At 43.0% G+C, this 14,958-nt stretch overlaps 1 protein-coding gene across 3 annotated transcripts in view; it reads left to right on the plus strand.

Annotated features, from left to right (window-relative positions):
* The window catches only part of LOC117407398 (integrin-linked protein kinase), a 127,973-nt gene that overhangs the window by 66,783 nt on the left and 46,232 nt on the right, over positions 1-14,958 (plus strand). For all 3 annotated transcript variants that reach the window (XM_034012376.3, XM_034012375.3, XM_034012377.3), the window contains 2 exons: positions 3,526-3,609; positions 8,511-8,596. In XM_034012376.3, coding sequence (XP_033868267.1) covers positions 3,526-3,609; positions 8,511-8,596 — 170 coding nt within the window. The remainder of the gene's footprint in view (positions 1-3,525; positions 3,610-8,510; positions 8,597-14,958) is intronic.

Raw genomic sequence — 14,958 nt, forward strand, 5'->3', positions numbered from 1 at the left:
CTAATTTACATATCAACCCCCACCTTTCATTTGCATGACGTCGGGTGAAAAGCCGGTTTACTCAAGTAAAATAAACTGAGTGAACGGAAACTCAAAAAAGCATTTTACACAAGATATTTCTCGAGCAAATGTCTTGAGCTAAAAAAAAAAAAACGCATGGAAACCCCATAAATGTCAACTGTGTGCTTAAAATAAACATTTACAATATTAAATGCTTCGTATTGCAAATAAGCCCAAACTAGCGGATGAGCTCAAGTTCAAGAGCTCTTGCCTTGTGTGCGCCGCACTGAAAGCATTGTGTGTGGCTTCTTTTGTAGGTTCAATGTTTAGGCTAATTATTATTATTATTATTATTATTATTATTATTATTATTATTATTATTATTATTATTATTATTTGTTATTAAAGCTCAAAAAACAGGAGGGAAAGGAAGGTGCCACAAAAACAGAAATTAACAAGAACAATTGAAAGTGTACAGATTTACCTAATTTTGCTTGGCAGGTGCTGTTTTGTTCACTCTCAAGTATTGGCATCTCTGGGTTTGTGAGCCAGCAGTTAAAGTTCACTTATTATTTGGGATACATTCTAATTTCAGGTGTAATCTGAATCTTAACTTCATTCATTTTGTGTTCCTCAGCAATAAATTCAACACGGCAGTGGATCCCAGATTCCTGCCACTTTTCAGCTTTTTTTTTTTTACTTCTCACTTTCATCTCATTTATATATTTCTCTTAGGTAATCTGTCACCAAGTCATTTAGTGCTTTATATGCCAGTAGATTTTAAAATCTAGATGAAACAAAAGCATGAATAAACTTCTCAGCATCAGACAAAAAGAAAATACCTAATTTTAGCAATGATAACACTATGTAACACAATTTTTGTTCCTGGGTAGTAAGTGTTATTTCCTAATTGCTTATGCCTCAATAGTATAGAAAATGGCTATTATTCCCCACAAACTTTGCTTCTGTGACCAGGACAGTGATATTTTGAAATTTACCTATTTCCAATGAGAAAACGGGCGAATTTGTGTCTCTTCGTTCACATAAAGTCAGAAAAAAACAACTATATGCATCCAAATTAACATGTATTTATACTAAAGTAATACAAAAATGACTACAAAAGATTTAGAAGTGAGTAGTTTTTCAAGATTTACGATTATACTGTAAATCATTTTCACGAATCAGCCCCCAAATGTAGTCTCCCATCATGTTCTTGTTATACTGTCCTTGGTAGCAGCGTTCAAAGTCCAGTATATCCTGGTGGAAGCGCTCGCTTTGCTCCTCCGAGTACGCTCCCATGTTCTCCTTGAATTTATCAAGATGAGCATCAAGGATATGGACTTTGAGGGACATCCTACAGCCCATTGTGCCGTAGTTCTTCACCAGAGTCTCAACCAGCTCCACATAGTTTTCGGCCTTGTGATTGCCCAGGAAGCCCCGAACCACTGCGACAAAGCTGTTCCAAGCCGCTTTCTCCTTACTAGTGAGCTTCTTGGGGAATTCATTGCACTCCAGGATCTTCTTTATCTGTGGATAAAGACACCGTCTTTGACCTTTGCCTCAGACAGCTTAGGGAAGAATTCTTGAAGGTACTTGAAGGCTGCCGACTCCTTATCTAGAGCTCTGACAAATTGTTTCATAAGGCCCAATTTGATGTGCAGTGGTGGCATCAGCACCTTCCGGGGGTCCACCAGTGGCTCCCACTTGACGTTGTTCCTCCCCACAGAGAACTCTGTCTGCTGTAGCCAGTCTCGCCTGTGGTAGTGCGCCTTGGTGTCCCTGCTGTCCCAAAGGCAAAGATAGCAGGGAAACTTGGTAAAACCGCCTTGGAGACCCATCAGGAATGCCACCATTTTGAAGTCTCCTTTGACCTTGATGCCATCTCAGAAAAATGCAGATATGTATCCACTTAGGAAGCTGGAACTAAACTGAACTGGTGGGCTTAAGGCCCCTGTATTTATACTACTATTTATATTAATGGAAAGTTCTAGAAGTTACTCCAAGTTTTTACTCAGCACTGAATCTATCTGGAATGTTCTGGGAAAATAGGTAAATTTCAAAGTATCACTATCCTGGTCACAAAAGCAAAGTTTGTGGGGAATAATAGCCATTTTCTATACTTTTGAGGCATAAGCAATTAGGAAATAACACTTACTACCCAGGAACCAAAAAAAAATAAATAAATTTGTTACACGGTGTAATTTTCATAGATGATAAAAATACAAGCCTCAAAACTCAGAATCAAATATAACCCCCAAATTTCTCACATCAGATTTTATATTAGAGTTCAGGTTGCCCAAATCTATTTTTAAGGAATTTGCAAGCTCCAGTTGGTGCTGAGAACCTAACAGCAAAACTTTTGTCTTATCTGAGTTCAGTTGCAAGTCATTTTGAGACAACTTTTGAATTCAACAAGACAAGGCTGAAGTAACAGTGGTGCCACAAGATTTTACAGAAGTGTAGTAGTTGTTGTCAGAATAAGAGTGAAAATTCACAGTGGTTCACTAGGGGTGTGCTGATTCACATGGAACCGTGATATTTTTCTTGACGATATGTTTGTCGATAGTGACCCCTGTATCTGCACTTTTTTTTCTTTATATAAAGTAAAATATGATCTGCTAACAAACATGAGCATGCATTAATTTGTGTCTAAACTGATAATTATATAATATTATTTATTAGCATGTACTCTAGCAGCCTCACCTACCAATCACTGTGTTAAGGGTGTTTTTGTCAAGTCCGCCCCCAGCTTATTTAGGTGCATTCTTTTAAAAAAGAATCCTGGTTTTCCCAGAAAACTGTCTCAGTTGTTTTTGAAGTGAACCTTCTTGCTCACACCAGCCAGTTGTTTATTGCTCATATCTTGCTAAAAGTTTCATCCCCCTTTGCCAATAACTGGTAGTAAACCTGACAGACATTTTTCCCCTTAGTTTTTTCATTTTCTTGATTAGAGATTTGAAATTTTCCTTTCCTTGATTTTATGTATCTCGTAATGGCATTTATGTCAACGTGCACAATAATCCACAGGGTCCTTTTTCTATAGGTACCTACACGTTTATCAATTCAGTTCGATGTCCTTGACTTTGGCACCAGGGAGACAAGTACCAAGAAGCATTAACTATTAAAAACATTCCACAGGAATAGCAGGCCATATCATGCATTTCATATTCAATGTTTTTTACAGTGCAGTAAAGGCTGTGGTAAAATAGAAACAAGCAGTCAATTACTTTGATGTCCCAGGATTGTCAGGTAAACCAGTTTCAGGCCTCAGAGCTTTCCTGCTGCCTGGAATGGGCTGTTGCTGATTTCAGGTGGAGGATTTCCAGGCCTCTGAGAGACCAGGGGCTGCCTGATCCACACACTGCTCTGTCAGGCAGGCAAAAACAGTGCAGACCTCTTCCAGAAACACTATGCTTATGGGTTCGTCCTGCACAAATAAAATGAAACCGGGCTTATTTAACTGTGTGAAATATACATTTGTTACTGGTTAGTGTCTGATGTATTTTTTTTTTTTTTCTTCTCCAGAACGAGCAGAAAAGCTGGGACAGAGCCTTGCCAAGGTCCCCTACAAGGATAGCTTTTGGAAGGGAACCACTCGAACCCGTCCTAGTAAGAGGCTCTTGTACTTTTCAGTATTATTATTATTATTATTATTATTATTATTATTATTATTATTATTATTATTATTATTATTATTATTATTATTTGTTTATTTAGCAGATGCCTTTATCCAAGGCGACTTACAGAGACTTGGGTGTGTGAACTATGCATCAGCTGCAGAGTCACTTACAATTACGTCTCACCTGAAAGACGGAGCACCAGGAGGTTAAGTGACTTGCTCAGGGTCACACAATGAGTCAGTGGTTGAGCCGGGATTTGAACCGGGGACCTTCTGGTTACAAGCCCTTTTCTTTAACCACTGGACCACACAGGGGTCAAATAGTAGGGCTGAGTTACCAACACTCCATATGAGTTACTGGGGTCCTACTCGTGTAAGAAATAATTATTTCTCTTCCCACAGTTCATGAAGGTTCCCCAGGTCAGCCCAGCACTCATGTTGCTTTATTGGGGGGTGGGAGTGCTACAATAAGAATTCTTATTCACTAGGTGATCACATCTACTAGACTGTGTGTGTGTGTGTGGGGTGATGTCCATTATAATAATTTTTGGTATTGTCACATTTCAGCACCTCAAATATATAAAACAGTACAGGTGTGTGACAGGCTAGCTGCAGGGATGACGTCAGGCCAGAAAGAATCACACAGACAGACAGTACTGGGGTTGAAACTGGCTGCGCGCAGTAGGTTTATTAAACAAACAAAAATAAAAGGTTGAGCAAAACACAGGACGCGGCACTTTACACCAGAATAAATGGACAAACAAAACGGACTAACACTAAACAAACAGTGGATAAATAAACAAACACGGTGAGTCAAATCAAATAACAGTCATTATTTTAGTTTCTTTTAGTTCCTTTTACTCTCCTTCTCTCTCCCGTTCTCTACTCACCAAACACCCAACCCCGAGTGAGTGAAACGTGCATATATATATAATACTGTTGTGCCGGGATTCAATTACTAATTAATTATTCACTTGAATCCCAGCACTAATTCTGTGCAACTCCGTGCTCACGTATTATTAAATACTTTAAATGCACGTGAAGTGCAATCCCTGTGCCTAAATACAATTATACATTTTAAACACTCATGCTCATTACCCACATTATATCCCATGTACCAACTACAATACACCAATATTTACACACTACATACAACATAAAAAATACACATGGGTGGGGCACATTGCCACAAGGTGTAATAAGTACAGGATACTATACACATATATACAGTATGTGTGCGGATATGTGTAGAGATATTATATTTACAGTTGGTCAAAAGTTTACATGCCCCATAGAAGGATATTGCCACCTCCACCTTGACAGTAGGTATGGTGTTCTTTTCTTTGTATGCCTCACCAGACTTTCTCCAAACATAATGACTATCAACATGACCAAATAGCTCGATTTTTGTTTCATCACTCCACAAAATCTTTGACCAGAACTCTCATCCATTATTCAAATGTTGTTTTGCAGACTTTAAGTGATTGTCCTTGCGAGTGGCATTTTCTTGATGAAAGAACCTTCTTTCTTCCAGACTGAGGGAGCATTGTGACAGTACCAGGAGTCTTGTACTTCTTGATAATAAAAACAATAGTTGAAATTGGAATACACAAATGCTTGGAAATATTCTTGTATCCTTCTCCAGGTTTGACAAATAATTTCCTGCCTAAGGTCTTCAGATAGATCTTTGCTTTGTCCTGTATTGACTTATTGGTAATAACAACAATCATCCTATGCCTAACCCTTTTATACTCTAAGAAAGTTCACCTACAATCCAGCATTTTCTAGACTTTTCTTGAGTTAGGTTCTGCATTACCATATTGAAATTTCTAGCACCTTGTAGACAATACTATTGTTAATACCGTTGCTATGCGCTCTACGTCACTGCTATTTCTGAAACACGCACGTGTTTTTTTTTTGTTGTTGTTTTTTTTAAAACACTCACACGTTGTTTGCATTATGCAATTATCCGAATTAAAATGCAATGTACAATGGACTTTGGGACCGCATAGCTTTATGCAATTAAGCGAATTATGCATTTAGCCGATATGCATTTAACTGTATCCTAGAAAATGATGCACTAAAAAACGGGACAAGCTACTTATTATTATTATTATTATTATTATTATTATTATTATGTTTTAGGCAGGGATTTCCGCATTGTGTGTTTCACAGATAGTGAAAGTTAGATTGTACAGTATTAACAAGATGCAATGCGTGATGCTGCAGCTGTCACTAAATAAAAAGACGTTTTTCATAAATTCATGTCTAGTTTATATAGATTGCGTTCCAAAGTACTGTAATCTGTTTGAAATAAATATTTTAGTAACACTCTTATAGTATGTTAAACTTGCTTTAGGTTTGTTGCGACTGTTGTGTTTTTTTATTACCACTCGCATTCAATTGTTGTGCACAAGCTTTTACTTGACTGCAATGATGTTAAAATAATCCCATGAGGGGGGGATAGAGCGAAATGTACGTGGGTGGTGCAATCATCGATTTTTATTCAAACGATTATTTTTTGTGTGCCCAATTAATTGATTGCTATTTTGAGGCTTAATTGACAGCCCTAATACATGCGCATACACACACACACACACACACACACACAGTGCCCTGCCATATTAAAATGAGCACCCCAAAAAAATAGTGGTATCATCTGAAATACCCACAATACCTCCCTATCCATGTGTAACAGGGCAAGCAGCCCTGTACATTGATTTGTTTATTTTATTTTAGAACGGGGTCCCCCTCCGCCCTTGTGCAGTGTATTTTGTATTTGTTTTGTTTGATTTTATTTATGTATTTATATGACGGAGAAGCAGCGTATGTTTTGTTATTATTTATGTATTTGTGACGGCGAAGCGCCGCAGGATTTGTTTATTGTTTTATTTAAAGTGTGTTCTGGCAGAGGCGAGAGTGGGTACTTGTTCTCTGCCAGGAATAATTTAATAAACTCATGCAGAAGGTGACCAGCTCCCGAATTAATTGGGTGATTAATTTATTACTAAATCGGGAGATGGTCACCTGCATATAAACGTGCAGCACTCTCAGTTCCGTGGGGGTGTTAGAGAGGAGAGAGCGAGCGGAGCGAGAGAAAAAAACAAAACTTTATTTAAAAGACATAGGAACAGTGAAGGCACTCTGCCCAGCCTGACCTGTGTTGTGTTATATTTTGTGTTCGTGATTATTTTTGTTTACTGTTTTATTTTCACTCTGTGAGTAAGTGTTTTTGTTTAAATATTTATTTTATTTTTGTTATTTCAAAAATTAAAAGGAGCGCCGCGGCATTTACTTTAACTGCAGTACTTGCCCGGTGTGTGTTTACCTTCCTGCTTCTGCCTGACGTCACCGCCCAGTCACCCTGTCACACGATGGTATAAATATCAGCTGTCTGCATTGTGGAGCTCAGAAGGAGTAGATTAATATGCCTTTACACAAGGTCATGCAACTGGGCATTCTGACTGTTGGCAAAGTAAAAGGCTGATTTGCCAGAGATCTTGGGCATTTGAATGGGTGTGTGCATAACATTATTGTATCACATAACAAGTATCGTCTGGAGAGCTTGACCGCTGCACAGTGGAGGCCTGGCTGCTCATCGACAGTCACAAACCATGCACAACGAGCACTTGCTCGCCAGGTCCATCTCAACCCACGACAAAGCCTTCGGAACATCATCAGCTCCATGAACATGAGCCAACATACAGCACAACGGGTACTGCATATGCTGGGCTACAACGGGCGAGTGACCTGACAGAACCCCCTGCTAACCCATGCAAATGTACAGCACAGAAAGCACTGGGCCTGGCAGGTGTTAGACAGACCTCTACAGTTTTGGGGGACCGTTCTGATCTCTGATTACCTCTGTCCCAATTCCAACAGTTCAATTTTAATAGGCTCATTTTGATATTATTTGTTTATTTATTTGTTTATTTAGCAGACGCCTTTATCCAAAGCGACTTAGAGACTAGGGTGTGTGAACTATGCATCAGCTGCAGAGTCACAACTACGTCTCACCCGAAAGACAGAGCGCAAGGAGGTTAAGTGACTTGCTCAGGGTCACACAATGCGTCAGGGGCTAAGGTGGGATTTGAACCGGGCACCTTTTGGTTACAAGCCTGATTCTTTAACCACTGGGCTGGAGATGAATTGTGGTTTTGCAGTTTATACATTGTACCACATGCATATGTCCAGAATCACCACTACCTGAAAGAGACCAGAGGGGTTCAGCTCCTTCCCTGGACTCCTCGGAGTCCTGACATGAACCCTATCAAACATGTCTGGGAATACCTTGATAAATAATTTGCAGAAAACTACCTGACAATGTGAATGAACTGCGGTCAAAACGCATCGAACTATGACCACATCTGGGCCAGAGAGCAATACAGAATCGCATTGACACCATGCCTGCTCGGGTTCAGACCCTACATGATTCAAAAGGCCAGCTATAACCTGATGTGTTTTGTTTCTGCTCAGTTTTGTGCTTCTGTTGCGTCGCAGTTTGGTGTAATAAATGGCACCTAAATGAGAGTGTCATTCATACCAACTAAATACTTTATTTATCCACAATTCAAGAACTATTTGGAATATACAGTATTTAGATAAGTATTGCTGTTAGTTATGTATCACAATATAAACCTTTATTAAAGCATATATTCTGTAAAAGAAATCCTGTGATTCATAGATACAAAATTAATCGTTCTATCCATACCTGCGAGAGCAGTAACATTATGTACCCAAGACATATCCTTAACCTTCACTTGATAATTCCAACCAATGCTCTATGCCCTGTAAAAAGTCAGTGGGCTTTAGTGGTGGATGGCAGTATCCATTTACCACAGTATATGTTGCCTACATGTTTGATGATGTTTCCTCTTTGTTGAATTTGTAGGAAATGGCACCCTAAACAAGCATGCAGGAATTGATTTTAAACAGCTGTCCCTGAGTAACAAGATCAACGAAAACCACTCTGGAGAGGTGAGTAGAGAGCCCTGATCAGTGCCTTTACCATGGTGGGTTAAGACAGGGGTTGCCAAACTTTTTTTTACCTGAGGCCCACATGTTCAGCTGCATTTGGCACTGCAGCCCACTATTAGCACTCCTTTGGAAAATGTAAAATTTAAAAAAAAATGTGTTTAAACCTGTAATATTATAAATAAACCTAATCTAAACTGTTATTTATTCATTTGAATAACTATTGTGAAAGATGGAAATCACATAGAATATGTACTGAGTGAAAATAATTTTTTTGTAGCACTTTTATTTTAGTAAATAAAATAAATTGCAAAAACTAAACAGATGTTTTTATCAAACCTTTAAATTAGTAAAGCCAGTACAACGTGCACAAAAACATAACTGTTAAATCCTAATTTCTGAACACTGTGTAACTAAAACGTCCAGCCATTACCTCTCACGCTGAACTGTCATGCACAAAAAAGACGCACGTGCACAATACAGAAGGAAATGAGAGCCTTGCATAAGTTACTTTTTTCACCACTACTATGTACAACCAAATACAACTTGCAAAATCATTTCGTTGGCTTGCAACCCCCCAATATAAAAATTCAGAGCGCAGCTGCGCCACTTAAACAAAAAAATTATGAAAATTAAATCCATCTGCAGCAAAATTTGAATCAGACAAATGCTTTTTTAAAAAAAATTAGTTTCCAACAAAACATATTCTAGCATTATTTTAAGACGATTGTGAACATGCCAGTAATCAATACAATAACAGTGTATACAAACATTTAAATAAATAAATGACCAGCATGTAACAAGATTTATCAGTTTGATTAATAACTTGATTTAGTTAATATTGAAACATATATCAAAGTACTCAGTAGTTTAAATGTTAATAGGTAACACTGTGTAACAATTTTTATTTTTTTTTGGTTCCTGGGTAGTAAGTGTTATTTCTTAATTGCTTATGCCTCAAAAGTATAGAAAATGGCTATTCCCCACAAACTTTGTTTTTGTGATCAGGACAGTGATATTTTGAAATGTACCTATTTCCAATGAGAAAACGGGCGAATTTGTGTCTTTTCGTTCACATAAAGTCAGAAAAAAACAACATATGAATCCAAATTAACATGTATTTATACTAAAGTAATACAAAAATGACTACAAAAGATTTAGAAGTGAGTAGTTTTTCGAGATTTACGATTATACTGTAAATCACTTTCACGAATCAGCCCCCAAAAAAGCTTCTAAGGTTTAATCTAAAAACTGGGAGGAGTAACCGGAGCGAATGAATGAGATGCACTGGGAGAGTACGTTGATGGTGATAGATAGGCAAGCAGGTGGAGAAGGAGATGCTGATCGTTGAAGCCCTTTCAGGATTAGTGAAATTTGTGAGTTGCTGAGTGTAGAGCTGGGGGTGCCTAAAATGAGTTTGTGGAATAACTGGATGCCGGAAATTGAAATTCTGATGGCGGAAACTCTTACAGCTCTATTCTTAAGGGACGTAATATAGGATGATACTACGAGCATTGAAAATGAAAGGAATGTTGAATGCAATGTGAACATTTTTAAAGCAATTCCAGGATGACCAGTACATTTGCAGTGAGCGGGGAACAATGCTGAGAAGAGCTGTTTCTTGAGCCTGCAGAATTATGGAATGCAGCAGATGGCTCACATGAATGCAGGTCTGAAAAGGGAGGAATCCGAGTTGGCAGCAGGTCGGCTTTGGGGGCCAATGCTCTGAATCTCTGCATTTGGAAACGAGAAAGAATCGGCGATTATATTCAGGTGGCCGAGAATGTGTTGAGCTCTGAGAATGAACTGATGAATTATCTGAGCAGAAAAGTATGGAATTTTGGTCCCAGGAAGACCCCCAAAAAGGTATGCGGCTACAGCAACTGGATACATTTCGTACAATGATGAGGAGTGATCGGGTATAGGAATGGTGCTGAATTATTCGGGCCATGGAGCATAAAACCATGTTCTCTTGTAGTATCCTCCAAAGCAGAGAGGGAGCTGCATCTGTGAACAGTTGAATGTCTTCATACAGCAGGAAACAGTCATAAAAGAAAGTAATGCCATTCCATTCTTTTAGTAGGAGCTCCCAGAGGCGGAGTTCCTAGCAGCAAAAAGTATCCATAAGTATGACATCATTGAGGGAATCAATGGAAGGGATCAAGAGAAGAAGGTAGGAGATGAAAGCTCTTCCTTGAGGAATTATCCTCATTGCATAGTTTAAATGGCCTAGGAGGGACAGAAGATTGCGTTTGGTAGGAGGGGGACCGGACAGAAAAGTGGAAATTATAGATAGAATATGATTTTTTTTTTTTTTTTTTTCTCCCACGGGGAAGTGAGGCTGAAAAAGATTGGGAATCCAGGGTGAAGCCTAGAAACTCAATGGAAGTGAGAGGTCCCAAGGTCTTTTCTGATGCTAAGGGGATGCCGAGATTTGAAAATAAGGATTTGAGATCATTAGGTTCTGGGCAGGGGAAGCGTGGTGAAAATCAATGAGAAGAAAATCATCCAGGAGATGCAGCACAAAAGGAATGCGGTAGTTAAGGAGGATCCAGCACAGCGCTTCTGACAGGGCATCGAATATCTTGGGGCTGCTTCTGCAGGCGAACAGAAAAGTAAAATTTGGAACGCCACTGTGCTCCGAAGAGGTGCCAGAGGGCAGGATCCATAATTTTAAATGTGTTTGATATAAATCGGCTTTAGCGTTTTTCCCAGCAATTTTAATTAAGGATATGGCATGATCGATTTTTGCATGAGAAATCTTTGTGAGGGTGTAACAGGGGGAGACCTGTGCTGACTCTTCTGACGTGTTCATAGTGCTGCAGGGAGAGGGCAGCAGCTCGTCAATATCTGCCTGTCAGTCATGGCAGTGACACGGAGAGGGGGAAGAGTGGGTGTGCGGACTTTCCTTCTCTCTGAGTGGCTGGGAGGCGGGTCTTGGGGGAATTGCTGACCCTATAAGTTTCATTCTGCTGTTCCCTCAGGTCTGCCCACGGAGACGTAAAACGGCGTGCGGAAGCGCTGGAGGAAAATCAGCCGGGACGAAAAATCCCGGCGAGACAAATAAATAAGAAAACAAAGAAAGAAAGATTTAGCAGTAGCGGGGAAAAAAAAACAAACTCTTGGGCAGCCCCGATAAAGTGGATAGCAGGCTGAGGGAGCCGCTAGAGTAGGACGGAGACCCGGGCCGTACGAGTAGCGACGGTTGGGGAGAAGCTGCCGAGTGCAGCACTTTTTATTTTGTAGTTTTGTTTACTGTGTTTTGTTTTCTCTGTTTCTTTTGCCTTTTGATTAGTATTTTTTTGTTCTAACCTCTGTACCCTGTACCGCTCCGGTATAGTTGTGGCTCTGTCGCTACCATAGCTGGTACGGCAGGCCACAGACAACAGCGCCATCTGCGGGCTGAACCCAAAATAAGTTTCTAATAAAACTGGGCACCTGTGCGGTGTTTTCAGCCTCATTTCTGTCTCCTGTGTCAGTGAATTACCCACCACCCTTCCACACGTGGTGTCAGAAGTGGGATTCACTGGCACTGCCCCCTTCAAGCAGTGCACACCAGCATGGATGCTTCCCAGTTTGCGGAGATGATGAATCTCCTGCGCCAGACCCTAACGGCAGCGGTGCAAGGGGCGGCTAGACCGGCGGGACCTGACCCCCGGTTGATGAGACCAACCAAGATGACGGCAGAGGATCGACCCGAAGCCTACCTGGAGGTGTTCGAGGCGCTGGCGACCTCTGCCGGGTGGGATCAGGCCCAATGGGCCAGTTACCTCTTGCCCCAGTTAACGGGGGAGGCGCAAGCAGCAGCGAGGACGCTGTCTCCCGACCGGATGATGGACTACCCCACGCTAAAAGCTACCATCCTGAATCGCGTGGGGGCCACACCGGAGGGCTATCGTTTCGGGAGGAGCGCTTCCCGCCCGAGGAGCACCCTAGAACCATCGCTTATCGCCTAAATGAGTATGCCATGGGGTGGTTGCGGCCGGATGCGACCACGAAAGCGAGGCTGGTGGAGGTGATTGTGGTGGAGCGCTTTCTGGAGTGTCTAGCTCCGGAACCACGGCTGTGGGTACAGCGGCAGGCACCCGCCACCATGGATCAGGCGGTCGCACTGGCAGAGCAGTACCGGGCAGCCGTACCAACGCCAGCCAGGCTGCCGGGGAGAAGCACTGCGGCATCATCGGCCCCACCGGCCCCGGATAGGGCGAAGGGACTGGGGGGAAGGGGTGTACAAGGTTTTGGGCGGGGGGGGGCTGTGCGAGCTCCCGGCCCGGGGACCGGGGCAGCGTGGGGTTCCCCGCGGGCTGCTGCGGGGTCGGACCGGGGTCTCGCACGGTTTCCTTACCGTCGAGCCCCTTTGATGGCTCCGGTGTTTCCACCTCTTGCCGAGGCTCCAGGGCGAGAAACTAGCCCACTGCGGTGTTGGACGTGCCGGGAGGTGGGACACCTCGCGCGGGATTGCCCCGTGATGGAGTGTGACCTCAGCCGACCAGGTAAGCCTGTTCAATTACCTCAGTCACTTCAGCAGACGGGTTTTGTTATTCCTGTGACAGTGGATGGTACAAAAACCCAGGCGCTCCTGGATTCAGGGTGTGGTCAGTCCCTAATACAGGATAGCCTAATCTCACTGGGGCATAAACGGTTATTGGGACAGGTGCATATTAAATGTATTCATGGGGATGTACGCTCCTACCCTAAGATAAGTGTGAATATAACGATTGGCCAGCAGGGGACGCAGGTGCATGTAGGGTTATGTCCTCGATTGCCAGTACCAGTAGTTCTGGGGCGGGACTGTGGGCAGTTTAAGGATTGGTTAGCTGCTCTGACAGCCCCGCCCACCCTATTGGCCAAGAAGGAGGAAGTAATTGGAGAGATCTTCCCCTTCTGTGACCCGAATTGGTTTTGCCATAGATTTAGACCCCGAAAAACTAAACAGGAACGTCGGGCCGCTAAGAATGAGGGCTGGCGATGGAAGGAGTCCGAGAGGTTTCAGGTGGGGGCGGTTGGTGAAGAGTCGGGGGGGAGGCTGCGGAGCCGGCACAGGCGTCCGGCTCTGCTGCCTCCGTTCCGGACCGACCCGACCCAGAGCTGGAAGCCATGGGAGCTGATTTTTTAGCTCGTTCCCGTGACTTCCGACTCGAGCAAGGGCGTGACGACGTGCTGGGCAGGCTCTTTGACCAGGCAGCAGTGGTTAATGGTCGGGTGGTCGAGCCCAGACGCGCCGCCATGTACCCTCACTTTGAGATTAATCGAGACCTGCTGTATCGTGTTGACAAATTACCCCAGACGGGGGAGGATTTGCTGCAGCTTGCTCACGCTATTCCCCTGTCTGGTCACTTAGGAAGGGACAAAACCAAAGCGAGGCTTGTGACACGGTTCTATTGGCTGGGGTTGGATGGTGACGTCAGACGGTTTTGTGAACGGTGTGGGGAGTGTCAGAAAGCTAGCCCTAGAGCCGTCCCACGAGCACCACTGGTGCCGTTGCCCCTAGTGGAAGCTCCGTTTGAGCGTATTGGGATGGACATAATCGGGCCATTGGAAAGGAGTGCGGCGGGATACACACACCTATTAGTCATTTTGGATTACGCGACGCGTTATCCAGAGGCTATACCCCTCCGATCTATGTCCGCTAAGTCTGTTGCCGACGAGCTCGTGAAGGTTTTCTCCCGGGTGGGGATCCCCAGGGAGATACTGACCGACCAAGGCACCAACTTTATGTCTCGGCTAATCCGCGGAACATGTAAACTTTTGGGGATTAAGACCATTAGGACATCGGTGTTTCATCCTCAGACCGATGGTCTTGTGGAGCGCTTTAATAAGACCCTTAAGAGCATGTTGCGCAGATTTATTAGTAGTGATGTGCGTTACTGGGACCAGCTGATTCCTCCTCTTCTCTTTGCGATCAGAGAGGTACCCCAGGCTTCCACGGGGTTTTCTCCATTCGAGCTGCTGTATGGGCGAAGACCCCGGGGTGTGCTCGATCTGGTCAGAGAGATGTGGGAGGAACAGCAGGATAATTCGACTAATGCAGTCCGGTATGTGTTGGACCTGCGCAAACGTCTGGAGTCTGTTGGAAAATGGGCGCAGGATAATTTGCAGCAGGCACAACACAGACAGGAGACCCAATACAATAGAGGAGCCCGGTTGCGCACATTTCAGCCGGGGGATAAAGTGCTTCTATTATTACCCAGTTCTGAGTCAAAACTCCTGGCTAAGTGGCAAGGACCCTTCGAGGTTACACGCCGGGTTGGGGCGGTGGATTATGAGATCTGCCAGCCGGAGCGACGGAGAGAGAAACACATTTATCATGTTAACCTCCTGAAGCCCTGGCTGCAACCGGAGGCATTGGTAGTGGCGCAGGCAGA

This window comes from Acipenser ruthenus, chromosome 8 (assembly GCF_902713425.1).
Source record: "Acipenser ruthenus chromosome 8, fAciRut3.2 maternal haplotype, whole genome shotgun sequence".
NCBI lineage: Eukaryota > Metazoa > Chordata > Actinopteri > Acipenseriformes > Acipenseridae > Acipenser > Acipenser ruthenus.